This window comes from Echiichthys vipera, assembly GCF_963691815.1.
Source record: "Echiichthys vipera genome assembly, chromosome: 9".
NCBI lineage: Eukaryota > Metazoa > Chordata > Actinopteri > Perciformes > Trachinidae > Echiichthys > Echiichthys vipera.
The window spans coordinates 293767-313766 of NC_139834.1; the positions used below are offsets into that span (position 1 = coordinate 293767).

At 49.1% G+C, this 20000-nt stretch overlaps 2 protein-coding genes across 2 annotated transcripts in view; both read left to right on the top strand.

Annotated features, from left to right (window-relative positions):
* Positions 1-7043, top strand: part of sephs3 (selenophosphate synthetase 3) — an 11028-nt gene extending 3985 nt beyond the window's left edge. Inside the window, exons 2-8 of the mRNA XM_083920889.1 lie at positions 57-160; positions 1016-1123; positions 1222-1376; positions 1558-1648; positions 4328-4427; positions 4509-4721; positions 6086-7043. Of these exons, the coding sequence (XP_083777015.1) occupies positions 57-160; positions 1016-1123; positions 1222-1376; positions 1558-1648; positions 4328-4427; positions 4509-4721; positions 6086-6333 (1019 nt within the window). The 3' untranslated portion in view covers positions 6334-7043. The remainder of the gene's footprint in view (positions 1-56; positions 161-1015; positions 1124-1221; positions 1377-1557; positions 1649-4327; positions 4428-4508; positions 4722-6085) is intronic.
* A 1106-nt stretch (positions 7044-8149) lies between these two features.
* Positions 8150-20000, top strand: part of ap4b1 (adaptor related protein complex 4 subunit beta 1) — a 17158-nt gene continuing 5307 nt past the window's right edge. Inside the window, exons 1-8 of the mRNA XM_083919401.1 lie at positions 8150-8360; positions 11627-11851; positions 11966-12096; positions 13801-13948; positions 15109-15394; positions 16705-16803; positions 18453-18564; positions 19902-19985. Of these exons, the coding sequence (XP_083775527.1) occupies positions 8248-8360; positions 11627-11851; positions 11966-12096; positions 13801-13948; positions 15109-15394; positions 16705-16803; positions 18453-18564; positions 19902-19985 (1198 nt within the window). The 5' untranslated portion in view covers positions 8150-8247. The remainder of the gene's footprint in view (positions 8361-11626; positions 11852-11965; positions 12097-13800; positions 13949-15108; positions 15395-16704; positions 16804-18452; positions 18565-19901; positions 19986-20000) is intronic.

The window sequence follows — 20000 nt, forward strand, 5'->3', positions numbered from 1 at the left end:
CTGCGCGCAGACGGGACCAGCTGAATGCTGCTGAACAGTGACTGTGTGTGTTTCAGGTGTGGGGATGGACTGCTGCGTGATTCCTCTGAGGCACGGGGGGCTCTCCCTGGTCCAGACCACAGACTTCTTCTACCCTCTGGTGGAGGATCCTTACATGATGGTGAGTTCCCTCTGTGAAGCACTCGCACACTTCAGCAGCCCACACAGGAAGCAGGGCCGTCCCCGTGGTGTCATCTGTGGTGAGGGACTCATTCAAAGAGGGGGCGGGGCGATCACATGACAGCCACACAGGGTTACACTAAATCAGGGGCGTACACAGACTCATTAAAGGGCAGGGGCCAAAAGGAAACAACAGGGCACACAGTGCATCCTCGCCACTGAAGAGGACACTTTAACACACGTTTATGCTCCTAGAGGACACTTTAACACGTTTATGCTCCTAGAGAACACTTTAACACACGTTTATGCTCCTAGAGGACACTTTAGCACACGTTTGAGCTCCTAGAGGACACTTTAACACACGTTTATGCTCCTAGAGGACACTTTAGCACACGTTTGAGCTCCTAGAGGACACTTTAACACACGTTTATGCTCCTAGAGGACACGTTAGCACACGTTTGAGCTCCTAGAGGACACTTTAACACACGTTTATGCTCCTAGAGGACACTTTAACACACGTTTATGCTCCTAGAGGACACTTTAGCACACGTTTATGCTCCTAGAGGACACTTTAGCACACGTTTATGCTCCTAGAGAACACTTTAACACACGTTTATGCTCCTAGAGGACACTTTAACACACGTTTATGCTCCTAGAGGACACTTTAACACACGTTTATGCTCCTAGAGGACACTTTAACACACGTTTATGTTCCTAGAGGACACTTTAACACACGTTTATGCTCCTAGAGGACACTTTTTTCTGTTCTGTGTTCGTCAGAAAGCATGTGCTGTAAAATGCATAATAACCGTGTTTGTGCTCTCATCCCTGTGTCCGTCCGTCCGTCGTGTCTCAGGGCAGGATAGCGTGTGCGAACGTCCTCAGTGACCTCTACGCCATGGGCATCACGGAGTGTGACAACATGCTGATGCTGCTGAGCGTGAGCCAGAAGATGAACGATAAGGTAGAGTTCACGCGTCGAGGTGCTTCCTGTGCACGTTCCAGTGAGAGCAGCGCGTCTTTTAAACCCGCTCTGACCTGTGGGTCTCACGTGTGACGCAGGACCGGGAGCTGGTGATGCCGCTGATGATCCAAGGGTTCCGTGACGCGGCGGAGGAGGGGGGGACGTCTGTGACCGGGGGCCAGACCGTCATCAACCCCTGGATCATCGTGGGAGGAGTCGCTTCAGTCGTCTGCCAGCCCAGTGAATTCATCATGTGAGTCTGAACATCATCTCTGCATCTTTAGTGGCGGCACGGATCGATACTTAACACGTGAACTAAGGCCGAGCACTAAGGGCGCCTCCCACTGTGCCTCCGTCCCGTGTGATGTGTGTGTAATGTGTTGCAGCTCTGCAGCGTGGTGTGTGTCTGATGACGCTGTGGTTTGTCTGTCCAGGCCCGACGGCGCCGTTCCAGGAGACGTCTTGGTTCTGACCAAACCTCTGGGGACGCAGGTGGCTGTGAACGCTCACCAGTGGCTCGACCAGGTCAGCGGCGCCGCTCTGACGGCGTTTACCGACCCTCTGACGGCGTTTACCGACCATCTAACGGCGTTTACCGACCCTCTGACGGCGTTTACCGACCCTCTGACGGCGTTTACCGACCCTCTGACGGCGTTTACCGACCCTCTGACGGCGTTTACCGACCCTCTGACGGCGTTTACCGACCCTCTGACGGCGTTTACCGACCCTCTGACGGCGTTTACCGACCATCTAACGGCGTTTACCGACCCTCTGACGGCGTTTACCGACCATCTAACGGCGTTTACCGACCCTCTGACGGCGTTTACCGACCCTCTGACGGCGTTTACCGACCATCTAACAGCGTTTACCGACCCTCTGACGGCGTTTACCGACCATCTAACGGCGTTTACCGACCCTCTGACGGCGTTTACCGACCATCTAACAGCGTTTACCGACCATCTAACTGCGTTTACCGACCCTCTGACGGCGTTTACCGACCCTCTGACGCCGTTTACCGACCCTCTAACTGCGTTTACCGACCCTCTGACGGCGTTTACCGACTCTCTGACGGCGTTTACAGACCCTCTAACGGCGTTTACCGACCATCTAACTGCGTTTACCGACCATCTGACGGCGTTTACCGACCCTCTGACGGCGTTTACAACCCTCTGACGCCGTTTACCGACCCTCTGACGCCGCTTACCGACCCTCTGACGGCGTTTACCAACCCTCTGACGCCGTTTACCGACCCTCTGACGGCGTTTACCGACCCTCTGACGGCGTTTACCGACCCTCTGACGGCGTTTACCGACCCTCTGACGCCGTTTACCGACCCTCTGACGCCGTTTACCGACCCTCTGACGCCGTTTACCGACCCTCTAACGGCGTTTACCGACCCTCTGACAGCGTTTACGACCGTCTCCATAGCGCCGCCTCTCTGTACTTCTGTCCTGACCTCGTAGCTGATTAATTTGTAGCATCATAAAATACAAAAGAGGACAGAGAGAAACTTCCTACAGCTGCTTTTAGAAAGAGATGAAACAGAGAAAATACTTTTTATTTCCCGATTCACTGCTTTGTTTTGGATTACGGCGCTCGCTCGACCCTCTCTCTCTCCGTCTCTCTTTCTTTCTCTCTCTCACGGGTCAGTTCGCAACGCTCTGAAATGTTCTTAAACGCTCTGAAACGTTCTTAAACGCTCTGAAACGTTCTTAAACGCTCTTAAACGTTCTTAAATGCTCTTAAACGCTCTTAAACGTTCTGAAACGCTCTTAAACGCTCTGAAACGTTCTGAAACGCTCTTAAACGTTCTTAAACGTTCTTAAACGTTCTGAAACGTTCTGAAACGCTCTTAAACGTTCTTAAACGCTCTTAAATGCTCTTAAACGCTCTTAAACGTTCTTAAACGTTCTTAAACGCTCTTAAATGCTCTTAAACGCTCTTAAACGTTCTTAAACGCTCTTAAATGCTCTTAAACGCTCTTAAACGTTCTTAAACGCTCTGAAACGTTCTTAAACGCTCTGAAACGCTCTGAAACGTTCTGAAACGCTCTGAAACGTTCTGAAACGCTCTTAAACGCTCTGAAACATTATTAAACGTTCTGAAACGCTCTTAAACGCTCTTAAACGCTCTGAAACGCTCTTAAACGCTCTTAAACGTTCTGAAATGCTCTTAAACGTTCTGAAACGCTCTGAAACGCTCTTAAACGCTCTTAAACGCTCTTAAACGCTCTTAAACGCTCTGAAACGTTCTGAAACGCTCTTAAACGTTCTGAAACGCTCTGAAACGTTCTGAAACGCTCTGAAACGCTCTTAAACGCTCTTAAACGCTCTGAAATGTTCTTAAACGCTCTGAAACGCTCTTAAACGTTCTCACACGCTCTTAAAAGTTCTTAAACGTTCTGAAACGCTCTTAAACGTTCTTAAACGCTCTGAAACGCTCTTAAACGTTCTGAAACGCTCTTAAACGTTCTTAAACGCTCTGAAACGCTCTTAAACGTTTTTAAACGCTCATTAACGTTCTTAAACGTTCTTAAACGCTCTGAAACGCTCTCAAACGCTCTGAAACGCTCTTAAACGTTCTGAAACGTTCTGAAACGTTCTGAAACGCTCTGAAACGCTCTCAAACGCTCTTAAACGTTCTTAAACGCTCTGAAACGCTCTCAAACGCTCTTAAACGCTCTTAAACGCTCTTAAACGCTCTTAAACGCTCTGAAACGTTCTGAAACGTTCTGAAACGTTCTGAAACGCTCTTGAACGCTCTGAAACGCTCTGAAACGTTCTGAAACGCTCTGAAACGTTCTGAAACGTTCTAAAACGTTCTGAAACGCTCTTAAACGCTCATTAACGTTCTTAAACGCTCATTAACGTTCTTAAACGCTCTTAGACGCTCTTAGACGCTCTTAAACGCTCTTGAACGCTCTGAAACGCTCTTAAACGTTCTGAAACGCTCTTAAACGCTCTTAAACGCTCATTAACGCTCTTAAACGCTCTGAAACGTTCTGAAACGTTCTGAAACGCTCTGAAACGCTCTGAAACGCTCTGAAACGTTCTGAAACGTTCTGAAACGCTCTGAAACGTTCTGTTTCGTTGCGTTGCAGATCCTCGGGCTGCTCCGGGCTCTAGCGTCCTTGAACGTGACTCTTTCTCTGGCGTGCCGTCAGTGCAGTGATGCGTTTCCTGTCTCTGTTCTTCCTCTCAACAGACGGAGAGGTGGAACAAGATCAAACTGGTCGTCACCAGAGAGGAAGTGAAAGAGGCCTATCAGGAAGCCATGTTCTCCATGGCAACGCTGAACCGCACAGGTACTCTCCCCCTGCGTCACCGCGTGCTTCCTCTCCGTGCGTCTGACTGTCGAAGGTTATAAAGTCACTTCCTGTCTCCAGCTGCAGGTTTAATGCACAAGTTCCAGGCGCACGCCGCCACGGACGTGACTGGCTTCGGGCTGCTGGGGCACGCCAACAACCTGGCGGCGCAGCAACGCAACGAGGTGGCGTTCGTCATCCACAACCTGCCCATCATCGCCAAGATGGCCGCCATCAGCAAAGCCTGCGGAAACCTGTTCAACCTGGTTCAGGGCTCGTCAGCGGAGACGTCAGGTACGCAAACCGAGGTCAACGCACAGTAAAGTGACTCTACGGGAGCCCTAAAGGGTCAAACATCACGCACATCTTATGTTTCCCTGTGATAGCGAGAAAAAGAAGAGCTGGAGAAACCAAACGATGGTCTCGGTGCGTGTCGTCGTCGTCGTCAGAGGAGCAGGAGAGTAAAGTCTCAGTTCTCTGTAATGAACTCAGATCAGCTTCATTCTGATGATGTTCACGTTAGTGCGTCGTCTCAGAACACGTCAGCTTCATCAGGACTGAGTCTGTTTAACCAACGTTATGTTAAAACACCATAAACACCAGGACAGGAGGAGTTTAACTAAGAGCGCATAAATCTACAGATCACGGTTTAATATCAGTGAAATCATCCGTCAGTGTTTATAGAGTTCTTTAGGAGGCGTGACTGTGAAGGAAATCTGAGTCTGTCACCGTTCAAACGCTCTTAAACGCTTAAAGGTTCTCAAACGCTCTTAGGGCGCCCTCCCACTGTGCCTCCGTCCCGTGCCCCAGCACGTGTCACGGCTAAAGTCTGGTTCCTTTGACCAGTGTGAGTGCAACCGTACCACGTCTAGGAGCGGCACGCTTGCCGTCCACGGCCCGTTTGGGAGAGGTGGGCTTTAGTAAAGCACGTTTGCACGTGTACGAGCACGAGCGTGCGCACGTGTACGAGCACGAGGCCTACGGCGGCTCTGAGGTCATTTCCTGTGCGCCTGTTGGGACGTAGAAAAAAGAAGGAGGGGCCATGCGCGGACATTTCAAACAATGGCGGTGAAAGGTTCACGTTGGTGTGATGCGGAGGTGGAGTGTTTACTGCAGATTTGGTCGATGAAAAGATTCAAAAACAGTCGACAAGACGCACAAAAACTCCGAGGTCTACGGAAAGATCTGGAAACAAAGCCACGCATCGCCATGACGTCATCAATGCGTGTGACGTGTTACGGCGTGATGACGTATAGGCAGCAAGAAGCATTCTCCGAGGCCCAGGTAGTGTGAGTACAAACGGGCCTGGAGGGGGGGACAAGGACCCTAAAGCACGGGGCACGGGACGGAGGCACAGTGGGAGGGCGCTCTAACCTGTGGCGCGCACAGGTTAGAGCGCCCTAAAACACGTCCTTAACGCTCCGAAACGCCCTTGAACGCTCTTAAACGGATAGAAATGACCTTATCACAGGAAACAGATCAAACATGGTTAATTGTGTGTAATGAGCCTTTAGGACTCGTGTAATCTGAATACTCTGCGTCTGTGGCGCTCTGACGCTCTGAGGACGCTGGTCTGGATCCACGTGGACCAGCGGGGCTTTGGAGCCGTGGTTGTGGCGTTTGTAACGACCTCTAACCCTCTGTGCTCCCGTCCTCAGGGGGGCTGCTGGTGTGTCTGCCCAGGGAGCAGGCGGCCAAGTTCTGCTCGGAGATGAAGAGCCAGAGCGGCGGCGCCGGAGGTCAGGGGGCGGCCGGTGGAGCGTGGATCATCGGGATCGTAGAGAAAGGCGACCGGCGCGCTCGCATCATCGACAAGCCCCGCATCATCGAGGTGCCGCCGCGAGGAAGCCAGGCGGCGAACCAGGACAACAACGCCAGCAGCCCGGCGCCCGGCAACCTGTCATAGACTGTGTGTGTGTGTGTGTGTGCGCGTGAGTGCGTGCGTGCGTGTGTGCAGCAGTCACTCGTCTTCATCACCTTTGGACGAATCCGAACTTTCACCATTTTTGAATTCAGTGTAAATTTCAACGCAAGTTTATTTATGAACCAGATTTGAACAAAAAAAATAACAATTACTCTTAAAATCCGTCGTTTAAAGACGAGCGAGACGTGAAGACGTGAAGACGTGAGACGGCGTCAACACGAGACTGAGCCCGTGACCGAAGTCTGGAGCGTCGGTTTGAATCCGAACAGATTTATAGAAAGAAACATTCCAAACGCGTGCCCGTTAATAATGTGTGTGTGTGAGAGTGTGTGTGTGTGTGTCGGTTGCTGTGGCGACGTGGATGATGTTGATGAATCATCTGTGGAAAAGAGGGCGCCTGGCTCCGCCCACACGGCGCCTGGCCCCGCCCACACGGCCCACAGGAAGGCTTGAGCAGCTTCCTGCGGCCGGCCGGGCGGCGTCCAGGGCGTCTCTGTCGGCTGATTGGCCGTCCAGCAGCAGGTCCCGCCCACCCGTCCTTTTTATGAAGCTCCGCCCTGAAACCCCGGCTGAGGGGGCGGGCGGAGCGGATGTTTGCCTCTGGAGCGGGGGGGCGGGGCGTCTGCTGGAGGTCCGACGCCGTCTGTGTTTGATTTCCTGTTTGTCAACCAATAAAACCATCGACTCACCGACGCTGCTCTCTGGGTGTTAATGTGCACGTCAACACCTTTAGTCTCCTAGAGTTCACTTTAACACACGTTTATGCTCCTAGAGGACACTTTAACACACGTTTATGCTCCTAGAGGACACTTTAACACACGTTTATGCTCCTAGAGGACACTTTAGCACACGTTTATGCTCCTAGAGGACACTTTAGCACACGTTTAGGCTCCTAGAGGACACTTTAGCACAAGTTTATGCTCCTAGAGGACACTAACACACGTTTATGCTCCTAGAGGACACTTTAACATACGTTTATGCTCCTAGAGGACACTTTAACACACGTTTATGCTCCTAGAGGACACTTTAACACACGTTTATGCTCCTAGAGGACACTTTAACACACGTTTAGGCTCCTAGAGGACACTTTAACACACGTTTATGCTCCTAGAGGACACTTTAACACACGTTTAGGCTCCTAGAGGACACTTTAACACACGTTTAGGCTCCTAGAGGACACTTTAACACACGTTTATGCTCCTAGAGGACACTTTAACACCTTTATGCTCCTAGAGGACACTTTAGCACACGTTTATGCTCCTAGAGGACACTTTGACACACGTTTATGCTCCTAGAGGACACTTTAACACCTTTATGCTCCTAGAGGACACTTTAGCACACGTTTATGCTCCTAGAGGACACTTAAGCACACGTTTATGCTCCTAGAGGACACTTTAACACACGTTTATGCTCCTAGAGGACACTTTAACACACGTTTATGCTCCTAGAGGACACTTTAACACACGTTTATGCTCCTAGAGAACACTTTAACACCCGTTTAGGCTCCTAGAGAACACTTTAACACACGTTTATGCTCCTAGAGGACACTTTAACACCCGTTTATGCTCCTAGAGGACACTTTAACACACGTTTATGCTCCTAGAGGACACTTTAGCACACGTTTATGCTCCTAGAGGACACTTTAACACACGTTTAGGCTCCTAGAGGATACTTTAGCACACGTTTAGGCTCCTAGAGGAGCGGGGGTCCTCCGGGCCTCCCGCCCAGCAGAGGGCGCAGCAGCCTTCCACAGAGAAAAGAAGCGCCGAAGAAGAAGAAGAAGCGTAGAAGAAGAAGAAGTGCGGAAGTGTGCCCGGTGTAAACAGCCCGCGGTCCCCGGTGTTTCGTGTGTGTAACGGACACATTTCCCCGGTGCTCGGCCGGTTCCGGGGCTCGATGCCGTACCTGAGCGGAGAGGACACGGTGAGGGAGCTGAGGCGGGCTCTGTCCAACCCCAACATCCAGGCCGACCCGCTGCGCTGCCGGGCCGCGGTCCTCCGGGTGCTCAGGTAACCAAGTCCGCCCGGGGCTGCGACCCCAGAGACCCACAGACCCAGAGACCACAGACCCCCAGACCCGAGACCCGAGACCAGACCCAGAGACCACAGACCCCCAGACCCGAGACCCCCAGACCCGAGACCCCCAGAGACCCCAGACTCTCAGACCCCCAGAACCAAGACCCACAGAACCAAGACCACAGACCCAGAGAGATCCACAGACCTCACTAAGAACCATATCTACACACAACCACCAGATTCTGTTATTCTTAGTTTATTAAATGGAGACGGTCTAACTTCCTAAATCACACGATCACACGGTGAAAGGCTCGTTTTCATGCGTCGTCTCTGAATTTGATGTGAAAAGGAAACAAAAACGACAGTTGAGGGACTTTTTCAAAGACTGGACACAAAAATGTGACTCTGCACAGAATCAGGACCAGAGGGGGGGGGGGGGGGGCTTTTCTACACGTCTGCAGCTGAGAGATGAAGTCAAATAAAACTAAATAACAAGAATTATTATTATTATTGATACAAACAGAAGAGAGGAGAGCAGGAAGGAACCAACACTTTATATAAAAACCCAAACACCAGAGGAGGAGGAGGCACGTCTATGCTCCTAGAGGACACTTTAACACACGTTTATGCTCCTAGAGGACACTTTAACACACGTTTATGCTCCTAGAGGACACTTTAACACACGTTTATGCTCCTAGAGGACACTTTAACACACGTTTATGCTCCTAGAGGACACTTTAACACACGTTTATGCTCCTAGAGGACACTTTAACACACGTTTATGCTCCTAGAGGACACTTTAACACATGTTCAGGCTCCTAGAGGACACTTTAACACACGTTTATGCTCCTAGAGGACACTTTAACACATGTTCAGGCTCCTAGAGGACACTTTAACACACATTTATTCTCCTAGAGGACACTTTAACACATGTTTATGCTCCTAGAGGACACTTTAACACACGTTTATGCTCCTAGAGGACACTTTAACACACGTTTATGCTCTTAGAGGACGCTTTAACACACGTTTATGCTCCTAGAGGACACTTTAACACATGTTCAGGCTCCTAGAGGACACTTTAACACACATTTATTCTCCTAGAGGACACTTTAACACATGTTTATGCTCCTAGAGGACACTTTAACACACGTTTATGCTCCTAGAGGACACTTTAACACACGTTTATGCTCCTAGAGGACACTTTAGCACACGTTTATGCCCCTAGAGGACACTTTAACACACGTTTATGCTCCTAGAGGACACTTTAACACACGTTTATGCTCTTAGAGGACGCTTTAACACACGTTTATGCTCCTAGAGGACACTTTAGCACACGTTTAGTCTCCTAGAGGACACTTTAACACACGTTTATGCTCCTAGAGGACACTTTAACACACGTTTATGCTCCTAGAGGACACTTTAGCACAGGTTTATGCTCCTAGACACTTTAGCACACGTTTAGGCTCCTAGAGGACACTTTAACACACGTTTATGCTCCTAGAGGACACTTTAACACACGTTTATGCTCCTAGAGGACACTTTAGCACACGTTTATGCTCCTAGAGGACACTTTAACACACGTTTATGCTCCTAGAGGACACTTTAACACACGTTTATGCTCTTAGAGGACGCTTTAACACACGTTTATGCTCCTAGAGGACACTTTAGCACACGTTTAGTCTCCTAGAGGACACTTTAACACACGTTTATGCTCCTAGAGGACACTTTAGCACAGGTTTATGCTCCTAGACACTTTAGCACACGTTTAGGCTCCTAGAGGACACTTTAACACACGTTTATGCTCCTAGAGGACACTTTAACACACGTTTATGCTCCTAGAGGACACTTTAACACACGTTTATGCTCCTAGAGGACACTTTAACACACGTTTATGTTCCTAGAGGACACTTTAACACGTTTATGCTCCTAGAGGACACTTTAACACACGTTTATGCTCCTAGAGGACACTTTAACACACGTTTATGCTCCTAGAGGACACTTTAGCACACGTTTATGCTCCTAGAGGACACTTTAGCACACGTTTATGCTCCTAGAGGACACTTTAACACACGTTCTAGCTCCTAGAGGACACTTTACACACGTTTGGCTCCTAGAGGACACTTTAACACACGTTCTAGCTCCTAGAGGACACTTTAACACACGTTCTAGCTCCTAGAGGACACTTTAACACACGTTTATGCTCCTAGAGGAGACTTTAACACACGTTTATGCTCCTAGAGGACACTTTAATACACGTTTATGCTCCTAGAGGACACTTTAGCACACGTTTATGCTCCTAGAGGACACTTTAACACACGTTTATGCTCCTAGAGGACACTTTAACACACGTTTATGTTCCTAGAGGACACTTTAACACACGTTTATGCTCCTAGAGGACACTTTAACACACGTTTATGCTCCTAGAGGACACTTTAGCACACGTTTATGCTCCTAGAGGACACTTTAGCACACGTTTATGCTCCTAGAGGACACTTTAACACACGTTTATGCTCCTAGAGGACACTTTAACACACGTTTATGCTCCTAGAGGACACTTTAGCACACGTTTATGCTCCTAGAGGACACTTTAACACACGTTTATGCTCCTAGAGGACACTTTAACACACGTTTATGCTCCTAGAGGACACTTTAACACACGTTTAGGCTCCTAGAGGACACTTTAACACACGTTCTAGCTCCTAGAGGACACTTTAACACACGTTTATGCTCCTAGAGGAGACTTTAACACACGTTTATGCTCCTAGAGGACACTTTAATACACGTTTATGCTCCTAGAGGACACTTTAACACACGTTTATGCTCCTAACACACGTTTATGTTCCTAGAGGACACTTTAACACACGTTTATGCTCCTAGAGGACACTTTAACACACGTTTATGCTCCTAGAGGACACTTTAGCACACGTTTATGCTCCTAGAGGACACTTTAGCACACGTTTATGCTCCTAGAGGACACTTTAACACACGTTTATGCTCCTAGAGGACACTTTAGCACACGTTTATGCTCCTAGAGGACACTTTAGCACACGTTTATGCTCCTAGAGGACACTTTAACACACGTTTATGCTCCTAGAGGACACTTTAGCACACGTTTATGCTCCTAGAGGACACTTTAACACACGTTTATGCTCCTAGAGGACACTTTAGCACACGTTTAGGCTCCTAGAGGACACTTTACACAGTGCAGACTTCCACGTTGGTCTGGTCTGTGACTCTCTCGTCCTCCCTTTGTCTCTCAGGGCGATGTCCCAGGGCGTGGATGTATCGGGCCTGTTCAGTGAGATGGTGAAAGCGTGTGCCACAGTCGACGTAGTCCAGAAGAAACTGGTCTACGTCTTCCTGTGTTCCTATGCTGCTTCAAACCCGGAGCTGTCCCTGCTCGTCATCAACACGCTGAGGAAAGACTGCCAGGATCCGAACCCCATGGTCCGCAGCCTGGCCCTGAGGAACATGACCAACCTCAGGTGAGCTGCACGCCTCCACCTCAGGAGCGGCCGTCACTTTAACCTGTGGCTGCTGGGATCACATGGTTTGTGATGCTGTGTGTGTGTGTGTTTGTGTGTGTGTGTGTCTCCCAGGTTACCCAGTCTGGTGGAGTACGTGGAGCAGCCTCTGACGGCAGGACTGAGGGACCGAGCGGCGTGTGTTCGCAGAGTGGCGGTCCTGGGCTGGGCCAAAGTCCACGGCCTCCAACCCGGCCACGAGATCGGTACGCTCCCGTGTTTCTTTCCTATTATCTTTCTGTTCGTTCAGCAGATATGTGTGTGGAGAAACGTGTGTTAAAGTGTCCTCTAGGAGCATAAATGTGTGCTAAAGTGTCCTCTAGGAGCATAAACGTGTGTTAAAGTGTCCTCTAGGAGCATAAAGGTGTGTTAAAGTGTCCTCTAGGAGGATAAACGTGTGTCAAAGTGTCCTCTAGGAGCATAAATGTGTGCTAAAGTGTCCTCTAGGAGCATAAACGTGTGTTAAAGTGTCCTCTAGGAGCATAAAGGTGTGTTAAAGTGTCCTCTAGGAGGATAAACGTGTGTCAAAGTGTCCTCTAGGAGCATAAATGTGTGCTAAAGTGTCCTCTAGGAGCATAAACGTGTGCTAAAGTGTCCTCTAGGAGCATAAACGTGTGTCAAAGTGTCCTCTAGGAGCATAAATGTGTGCTATAGTGTCCTCTAGGAGCATAAATGTGTGTTAAAGTGTCCTCTAGGAGCATAAACGTGTGTTAAAGTGTCCTCTAGGAGCATAAATGTGTGCTAAAGTGTCCTCTAGGAGCATAAACGTGTGTTAAAGTGTCCTCTAGGAGCATAAAGGTGTGTTAAAGTGTCCTCTAGGAGCATAAACGTGTGTTAAAGTGTCCTCTAGGAGCATAAAGGTGTGTTAAAGTGTCCTCTAGGAGCATAAACGTGTGTTAAAGTGTCCTCTAGGAGCATAAATGTGTGCTAAAGTGTCCTCTAGGAGCATAAACGTGTGTTAAAGTGTCCTCTAGGAGCATAAAGGTGTGTTAAAGTGTCCTCTAGGAGCATAAACGTGTGTTAAAGTGTCCTCTAGGAGCATAAAGGTGTGTTAAAGTGTCCTCTAGGAGCATAAACGTGTGTTAAAGTGTCCTCTAGGAGCATAAACGTGTGTTAAAGTGTCCTCTAGGAGCATAAACGTGTGTTAAAGTGTCCTCTAAGAGCATAAACGTGTGTTAAAGTGTCCTCTAGGAGCATAAACGTGTGTTAAAGTGTCCTCTAGGAGCATAAACGTGTGCTAAAGTGTCCTCTAGGAGCATAAAGGTGTGCTAAAGTGTCCTATAGGAGCATAAACGTGTGTTAAAGTGTCCTCTAGGAGCATAAAGGTGTGTTAAAGTGTCCTCTAGGAGCATAGACGTGTGTTAAAGTGTCCTCTAGGAGCATAAACGTGTGTTAAAGTCTCCTCTAGGAGCATAAACGTGTGTTAAAGTGTCCTCTAGGAGCATAAAGGTGTGTTAAAGTGTCCTCTAGGAGCATAAACGTGTGTTAAAGTGTCCTCTAGGAGCATAGACGTGTGTTAAAGTGTCCTCTAGAGCATAAACGTGTGCTAAAGTGTCCTCTAGGAGCCTAAACGTGTGTTAAAGTGTCCTCTAGGAGCATAAACGTGTGCTAAAGTGTCCTCTAGGAGCATAAAGGTGTGCTAAAGTGTCCTATAGGAGCATAAAGGTGTATTAAAGTGTCCTCTAGGAGCATAAAGGTGTGTTAAAGTGTCCTCTAGGAGCATAGACGTGTGTTAAAGTGTCCTCTAGGAGCATAAACGTGTGTTAAAGTGTCCTCTAGGAGCATAAACGTGTGTTAAAGTGTCCTCTAGGAGCATAAACGTGTGCTGATAACCTGCAGTGAAGTGTCTGGGACACGCTGTATCTGCTCTCATGCTCTCATGTGTCCGACCCTCTCGTCCGTGAGTCCAGATGCTGCGGTGGTGAACGAGCTGTACACGCTGCTGAGGGACCCGGACCCCGTGGTGATGGTGAACTGCCTCCGTGCTCTGGAGGAGATCCTGAAGGAGGAGGGGGGAGTGGCTATCAACAAACCCATCACCCACCACCTCCTCAACAGGTGAGACCAGGGGGAAGTCCGGTCTGTGGGGGGGTCTGAACAAAACATCCAACAAACAACCTGAGGGTCTGTCTCCTTCACCCGAGTTTCTACAGAGAGGTCAGAACATTCCCCTCTGAGGAGAGTTTATCTGCACAGCACAACCCAACAACAAGGTCATTCAGAGTTCATAAAACATTCAAATCACCGGGAAACAACAGAAAACAAGCCAGGGAAGCATTCAGGGCGCCCTCCCACTGTGCCTCCGTCACAGGTTAGAGCGCCCTCCCACTGTGCCTCCGTCCCGTGCCCCGTGCTTTAGGGTCCTTGTCCCCCCCTCCAGGCCCGTTTGTACTCTCGTACACGTGCGCACGCTCGTGCTCGTACACGTGCAAACGTGCTTTACTAAAGCCCACCTCTCCCAAACGGGCCGTGGACGGCAAGCGTGCCGCTCCTAGACGTGGTACGGTTGCACTCACACTGGTCAAAGGAACCAGACTTTAGCCGTGACACGTGCTGGGGCACGGGACGGAGGCACAGTGGGAGGGGGCCCTAAAGCTTCCCATCACACATTTCAAACGGCAGGCCGTGCATTAGCAGGACGTTCCCTTCTTTGAAATCTAGAATCAACATGAAAAACACATTCTGATGTTGCCCGGACGACACAGACAGTTGCTAAGACCATTTACTGAGATACTGTCCTCAGAGGCCGGGGGCATCCTGCTTTTATCTCCTGTTAGCTGTGTTAGCGTTTAGCTCTTTCTCGCCCAAACGCCCCAACGTGCACATGAGTCTCTGGAGCGTCCCTGTTTCTCGGCTGCTGATTGGACGGAGCCCTCCGCAGGATGTGACATGTGGTCGAACAGACGCCACAACAACACGGAGAAGTAGAGCCGACGCTTTGATCCCGTGGAGAAGAAGAAGAAGAAGAACGCAGGAAATGATCTTTGCACACGCTTGTTAAAAAGTTCGTAACTGAAGTCGACGATTAAATTACGAAACAATAATCAAGATACTACAAAAACAAAAGCTGCCTGCTGACACGTGGAGACAGTAAATATCCAGAGAAGTTCCACCTTTGTGTCTCACACACACACACACACACACACACACACACACACACACACACACACACACACACACACACGTGTAAGTGTCCAGGTCTCGTGTCTGTCCCCCAGGTTGAAGGAGTGTGATGTTTGGGGTCAGTGTGAGGTGCTGAGGATCCTCCAGCGTTACCGGCCTCAGTCTGAGGACGAGCTGTTCGACATCCTGTCCCTGCTGGACGCGTCCCTGGTCAGCCCCCACAGCCCCGTCATGGCCGCCACCCTCAGCCTCTTCCTCAGCCTGTGCCCCGCTCTGCCCGCCGTCAGTCTGGCGGCGCTGGAGCGAGTCCGTGCCCCCCTGCTGGGCGCCTGTGGGAGCGTGTCCAGAGAGATGAGGTTCACGGCCCTCTGTCACATACAGGTAAGTGTCCTCTAGGAGCCTAAACGTGTGCTAAAGTGTCCTCTAGGAGCCTAAATGTGTGCTAAAGTGTCCTCTAGGAGCATAAACGTGTGCTAAAGTGTCCTCTAGGAGCATAAACGTGTGCTATAGTGTCCTCTAGGAGCATAAACATGTGTTAAAGTGTCCTAGGAGCATAAACGTGTGCTAAAGTGTCCTCTAGGAGCATAAACGTGTGTTAAAGTGTCCTCTAGGAGCCTAAACGTGTGTTAAAGTGTCCTCTAGGAGAATAAACGTGTGTTAAAGTGTCCTCTAGGAGCATAAACGTGTGTTAAAGTGTCCTCTAGGAGCATAAACGTGCGTTAAAGTGTCCTCTAGGAGCATAAACGTGTGTTAAAGTGTCCTCTAGGAGCATAAACGTGTGCTAAAGTGTCCTCTAGGAGCATAAACGTGTGCTAAAGTGTCCTCTAGGATCATAAACGTGTGTTAAAGTGTCCTCTAGGAGCCTAAACGTGTGTTAAAGTGTCCTCTAGGAGCATAAACGTGTGTTAAAGTGTCCTCTAGGAGCATAAACGTGTGTTAAAGTGTCCTCTAGGAGCATAAACGTGTGTTAAAGTGTCCTCTAGGAGCCTAAACGTGTGTTAAAGTGTCCTCTAGGAGCATAAACGTGTGTTAAAGTGTCCTCTAGGAGCATAAACGTGCGTTAAAGTGTCCTCTAGGAGCATAAACGTGTGTTAAAGTGTCCTCTAGGAGCATAAACGTGTGTTAAAGTGTCCTCTAGGAGCATAAACGTGTGTTAAAGTGTCCTCTAGGAGCATAAACGTGTGTTAAAGTGTCCTCTAGGAGCATAAACGTGTGTTAAAGTGTCCTCTAGGAGCATAAACGTGTGCTAAAGTGTCCTCTAGGAGCATAAACGTGTGCTAAAGTGTCCTCTAGGAGCATAAACGTGTGCTAAAGTGATATGAAAATGATGAATAATAGAAATGTTGTGGGTGTTGAATGTGGAGGAAGTGTTTGTGTGAGATGTAAAACTAAATTCAAATTCTCAAACTCTTTGGTCTGAGGAGGCGTGTTCATTTGCATGTGTGTGCGTGTGTGTGTGTGTGTGTTTCCTGGATGTGTGTGTGTGTGTGTGTGTGTGTGTGTGTGTTTCCTGGATGTGTGTGTGTGTGTGTGTGTGTGTGTGTGTGTGTGTGTGTGTGTGTGTGTGTGTGTGTGTGTGTGTGTGTGTGTGTGTGTGTGTGTGTGTGTGTGTGTGTGTGTGTGTGTGTGTGTGTGTGTGTGTGTGTGTGTGTGTGTGTGTGTGTGTGTGTGTGTTCCTCGTCCTCCTCCAGCTGCTGCTGCGTTCCCTCCCCGGCCTGATGGGAGCTCACTACAAACGTTTCTTCTGTGGTTACGCTGAGCCGGCCTTCATCAAGCAGAGGAAGATGCAGGTGAGGCGGTTCGACTCCCTGTGGGTTTCCTCCTCTCCCCAGACCTGTGCTGCTGCTGCTTCCTGTTTCAGACGAGGCTCTGAACTCTTTTAAACGCAGCAAAATAAAGTTTGAACCGAAAAAATCCGATCTGCAGATGACACACAGGTGTGGGATGAGCCTGTGTTCGCTCCTTAAGGTCCACAGGTTTGAGTCTGAGTCTGCAGTTTGAGTGACGCTGGTCCGTATCTGATCCCTCTCCTGTCAGATAAACATTTACAGATCTCTCTGCGTGACTTTGGGAGGTGGAGCCGGTTACACGCGTGTTAAACCGCCTCAGCTCTGCCTGAAGCACAGAGACATTAGTGAGAGATGTGTGTCTGCAGGTGCTGTTAGCAGCCAATACTCTGTATAATAATAATAACTATTATTATTATAATAACATATTAATGTTGTGATACTAAGAGTGGTGCTGTGATACTAACAGTGGTGCTGTGATACTAAGAGTGGTGCTGTGGTGCTGTGATACTAACAGTGGTGCTGTGATACTAACGGTGGTGCTGTGGTGTTGTGATACTAACAGTGGTGCTGTGGTGCTGTGGTGCTGTGATACTAACAGTGGTGCTGTGGTGTTGTGATACTAACAGTGGTGCTGTGGTGCTGTGATACTAACAGTGGTGCTGTGGTGTTGTGATACTAACAGTGGTGCTGTGATACTAACAGTGGTGCTGTGGTGCTGTGATACTAACAGTGGTGCTGTGATACTAACAGTGGTGCTGTGATACTAACAGTGGTGCTGTGGTGCTGTGATACTAACAGTGGTGCTGTGATACTAACAGTGGTGCTGTGATACTAACAGTGGTGCTGTGATACTAACAGTGGTGTTGTGGTACTAACAGTGGTGCTGTGATACTAACAGTGGTGCTGTGATACTAACAGTGGTGCTGTGATACTAACAGTGGTGCTGTGATACTAACAGTGGTGCTGTGGTGCTGTGATACTAACAGTGGTGCTGTGATACTAACAGTGGTGCTGTGATACTGTGATACTAACAGTGGTGCTGTGATACTAACAGTGGTGCTGTGATACTAACAGTGGTGTTGTGATACTAACAGTGGTGCTGTGATACTAACAGTGGTGCTGTGATACTAACAGTGGTGTTGTGATACTAACAGTGGTGCTGTGATACTAACAGTGGTGCTGTGATACTAACAGTGGTGCTGTGATACTAACAGTGGTGCTGTGATACTAACAGTGGTGCTGTGATACTAACAGTGGTGCTGTGATACTAACAGTGGTGCTGTGGTGCTGTGATACTAACAGTGGTGCTGTGATAGTAACAGTGGTGCTGTGATAGTAACAGTGGTGCTGTGATACTAACAGTGGTGCTGTGATACTAACAGTGGTGCTGTGATACTAACAGTGGTGCTGTGATACTAACAGTGGTGCTGTGGTGCTGTGATAGTAACAGTGATGCTGTGATACTAACAGTGGTGTTGTGATACTAACAGTGGTGCTGTGATACTAACAGTGGTGCTGTGATGCTGTGGTGCTGTGATACTAACAGTGGTGCTGTGATACTAACAGTGGTGCTGTGATGCTGTGGTGCTGTGATACTAACAGTGGTGCTGTGGTGCTGTGATACTAACAGTGGTGCTGTGGTGTTGCAGGTGCTGGTGGAGCTGGTGAACGATGAGAACGTGACGATGCTGCTGGATGAGCTGAAAGGATACTGCACCGACGTGAACACAGACACGGCACAGGCTGCTATCACAGCTATAGGTACACACACACACACACACACACACACACACACACACACTGCACCGACGTGAACACAGACACGGCACAGGCTGCTATCACAGCTATAGGTACACACACACACACACACACACACACACACACTGCACCGACGTGAACACAGACACGGCACAGGCTGCTATCACAGCTATAGGTACACACACACACACACACACACACACACACACACACACACACACACACACACACACACACACACACACACACTGCACCGACGTGAACACAGACACGGCACAGGCTGCTATCACAGCTATAGGTACACACACACACACACACACACTGCACCGACGTGAACACAGACACGGCACAGGCTGCAATCACAGCTATAGGTACACACACACACACACACACACACACACTGCACCGACGTGAACACAGACACGGCACAGGCTGCAATCACAGCTATAGGTACACACACACACACACACTGCACCGGCGTGAACACAGACACGGCACAGGCTGCTATCACAGCTATAGGTACACACACACACACACACACACACACACTGCACCGACGTGAACACAGACACAGCACAGGCTGCTATCACAGCTATAGGTACACACACACACACACACACACACACACACACACACACACACACACACTGCACCGACGTGAACACAGACAGACGCACACACACACACACACACACACAAAGAGAAAGTTTGAATGGATGATGAAGTACAACCCTGCGAAGAGGAGAAGTGCAGCCAAAAGAACACTCTTCTTCTTTGAATGACGTCGCATTTCCTATCATATAACACACACACACACACACACACACACACACACACACACACACACACACACACACACACACACACACACACACGCCTAGTGTACTTGGCCGTCTCTCTTTCATTTCCTCTGTTGTTCACACAGGGACACACACACACACACACACACACACTCGCTCACAGGGACACGCCCTTACACTCACAATCACCTGCTGATAGATCGTGTTGCTGCTTTGTTGTGTGTGTGTGTGTGTGTGTGTGTGTAGGGACTCTTCTCATGCTGCTGCAGAGGTTTGCTGTTATTTTCAGCAGCATTAGTGGTTAAAAAAGACCTTTGAATGCCTTCACCGTGCTGCCCCGAGCTAACCACTGTTAGCCACGTCCGGCTGTTAGCATCTCTCCTGGATTTCTACCTTAAAAACTGTCTCCATGGTTACTGATGATTAAAGTGCAGAAAAAGACTCTTAATTTTGCTGTAACTGTGGAATGTGACGCCCTGAATGCACTTAATGGTCTGAAGTAAAGTGTGAACGGCGCCCGTGCTCTCACTCTCTCTGCAGGTCGGATCGGACGCAGCTACAGCGACAGAGCTCTGGAGATCCTGACCGGACTGCTCCGGCTCAAACAGGAGCACATCACGTCTGGTAAAGCTCACACAC